The sequence below is a fragment of the Atta cephalotes genome (assembly GCF_000143395.1).
Source record: "Atta cephalotes unplaced genomic scaffold scaffold00034, whole genome shotgun sequence".
NCBI lineage: Eukaryota > Metazoa > Arthropoda > Insecta > Hymenoptera > Formicidae > Atta > Atta cephalotes.
Window position 1 is genome coordinate 1,565,525 of NW_012130098.1, and position 2,431 is coordinate 1,567,955.

General features: G+C 33.4%; 1 protein-coding gene across 1 annotated transcript; it reads left to right on the forward strand.

The window, feature by feature from the left end:
* Positions 1 to 573: 573 nt before the first annotated feature.
* LOC105621525 (adhesive plaque matrix protein) lies at positions 574 to 1,900 on the forward strand. The gene is made up of 3 exons (XM_012202998.1): positions 574 to 588; positions 852 to 1,109; positions 1,448 to 1,900. The coding sequence occupies exons 1-3, from the start codon at positions 574 to 576 to the stop codon at positions 1,898 to 1,900; spliced, it is 726 nt and encodes a 241-aa protein (XP_012058388.1).
* The last annotated feature ends 531 nt before the right edge of the window (positions 1,901 to 2,431 follow it).

Below are 2,431 nucleotides of genomic sequence, written 5' to 3' on the forward strand. Positions count from 1 at the left end.
CTTAATCTATATATACTTACATTATTTAAATTTAAAAACAGAAAATAATAGAGTAAAATAATGTCGCGTTACTGTTTTGGTTTTTCTCATGGAAAATCCTCGCTGTTAATTAAGAATAGAATTTATTTGACATAAATATGTGACTGAATGTGAAACAAGTTAATAATACAATTAAGAGAGTCATATACACAAAAAAATATAATTTTTTAAATCATAGTTATAACGTTCGTCTTCTTTGAAGAAGAATAAAAATGTAGAAGAAAAAAACATTTCGCACATCAGGGATTTTGGAAACTCTAAAATAAAGAAACTATAAATTACTCAACTTTTTCGTGAGTTAAGCAAGATATTAGACTAAGTTATCAGTTGCGGATAGTTCAACGACTAGAAACTTGCACAGAAATTGTTTGCAGGGCGTGGTTGAAGACGGATGTGATTGGGACGCGCGAGTTCCTATCAAGGCCTCTTCGCCGGGTCGTCCTGAGTCAATCCGCCATATAAAACGCCCCTCTCATTGACTTCTGAGAGTATTGTTGGTCTTCCCGCTGCATAAGAATCCATTATTTCCTCAACATGACTCCTGTAGTCGTAAGTATCTATTTAATCTTAAATCACGCTCTTGTCAAATCATTTAACACATGATAATAGAATTCTATATAAAATATAATAAAAAATATATAATTAAATTTAATAAAATATATCAGAATATAATTATATATGTCGTAAAACGAGATATATTAAATAATAAAACACAAGAATATTTCGTATCTAATTATATCTTTTAGATATTTCATTTCGTCGAACAAAAAAATTCGTTTTTATATTCAATTTTATTTTCATTACATACACAGATTATTTTGTTGAGTATTGTCATCGGTGTCTCCTGCCAAGAATCTCATTACCAATCGCCACATCAAGCGGCGATTTTAAGCGACGCGCGTTATCTCGCAGGTGATGGCACATTCGGTGCTGCCTACTCTCAAGAAGACGGAGTGGAATTTAAAGAGGAAAGCGACATAGAAGGTAATCGACGTGGATCATACTCATACATCGACCCAACCGGGCAAAGACGCACCGTAACTTATACAGCGGGAAAGAATGGATTCCAAGTACGTAAAGTGCACATTATACTTGCTTCTAACTAAATCTATTTATTAATTTTGACGCTAAATTTATAATTTACATTTTATAATTTATCTCTTCACTAGATTTTTTTATAATTAAATTTTGTTATGTACTAAATTTATAATTTATTAACTTTTTTATAGATGTAACTTGTTATATAAAATATTATATATAAATAATATTTTTAAAAAAATTAAATCTAAAGTTTAAAAAGAGTTCATTAATTTATTGCAAATTAATCGTATGGTAATATGAAGCTCAAGTTCACTCGATTCTATCTCATTAACTTTAATCGAATTTTAAATTAATCTTTGTCTCGCAGGCGACCGGAGATCACATTCCTAGCGCACCCCCGCAAGTACCACCGCAGCCGGAATACATACCGTTGGCGCAATATAATCCGTCAGATTATCAGCCTCCGAGTTACGCACCACCATCCCCTCAACAATATTCACGGCGTTATCAACCGGATTATGAGCTACAACCTGTCGTTTATCAATCACAGCCTCAACTGCAGCCTCAACCACAGCCTCAACCACAACTTCAACCGCAATACCAGCCGCAGCCGCCACCTCGCTATCATTATCTTTCAGAGTTGCAAGGTATACCCTCGTATGCGCCACCGAGGCCACACTATCAATCCCAACTTCGCCCCGCACAATATAAAGTGATAACGACACCGGTTCCGGCGACGTCCCGAAATTTTTACCCACCGGGAAAGCTCAGCTTCAATCGGACTCCCGACGGCTTCTCTTATACGTTCAGCAAAAGTTGAGTGGCAAGTGAATTTTTATGTGATATGAGAAGCAATAACGAATCCGAGATGAGATTAACTAATTAATTTAACAAAAGAATTTTATTTTTGAAATGAAAATGTGATTGAGTGTCAAAAAAATTAATAATCAAGAGAGTCATATAAAAAATATTTTTTTTTTTAATTAGTCGTGATCTCGCGTTTTTATTTTTATTTCATGTTCCAAATTAATTTTAAAATGTAACTCGATTAATAATTATTTCTTTTTTTATATGAATTTATTATCAATAATTCTTCAAAATATCGTAAAGTATTTAATTTATATACTAAAATATATTCTCAAAAGATTTCCCTTACAAAGCAAATCTCTACACGATATATCTCCGTATCTGAAGAATAAAACATTAGAACTGCAGAATCGAATGATTTCGAATGATCGTGCAATGCTCGATGTACCTTACATGCGATTTCCCGTACAAATGCGAGTATAATCACGTGCTTCATAGGGTCAACTTACTTTCATCCGGTAACCTTTGCGTTCTCCATCGTGTT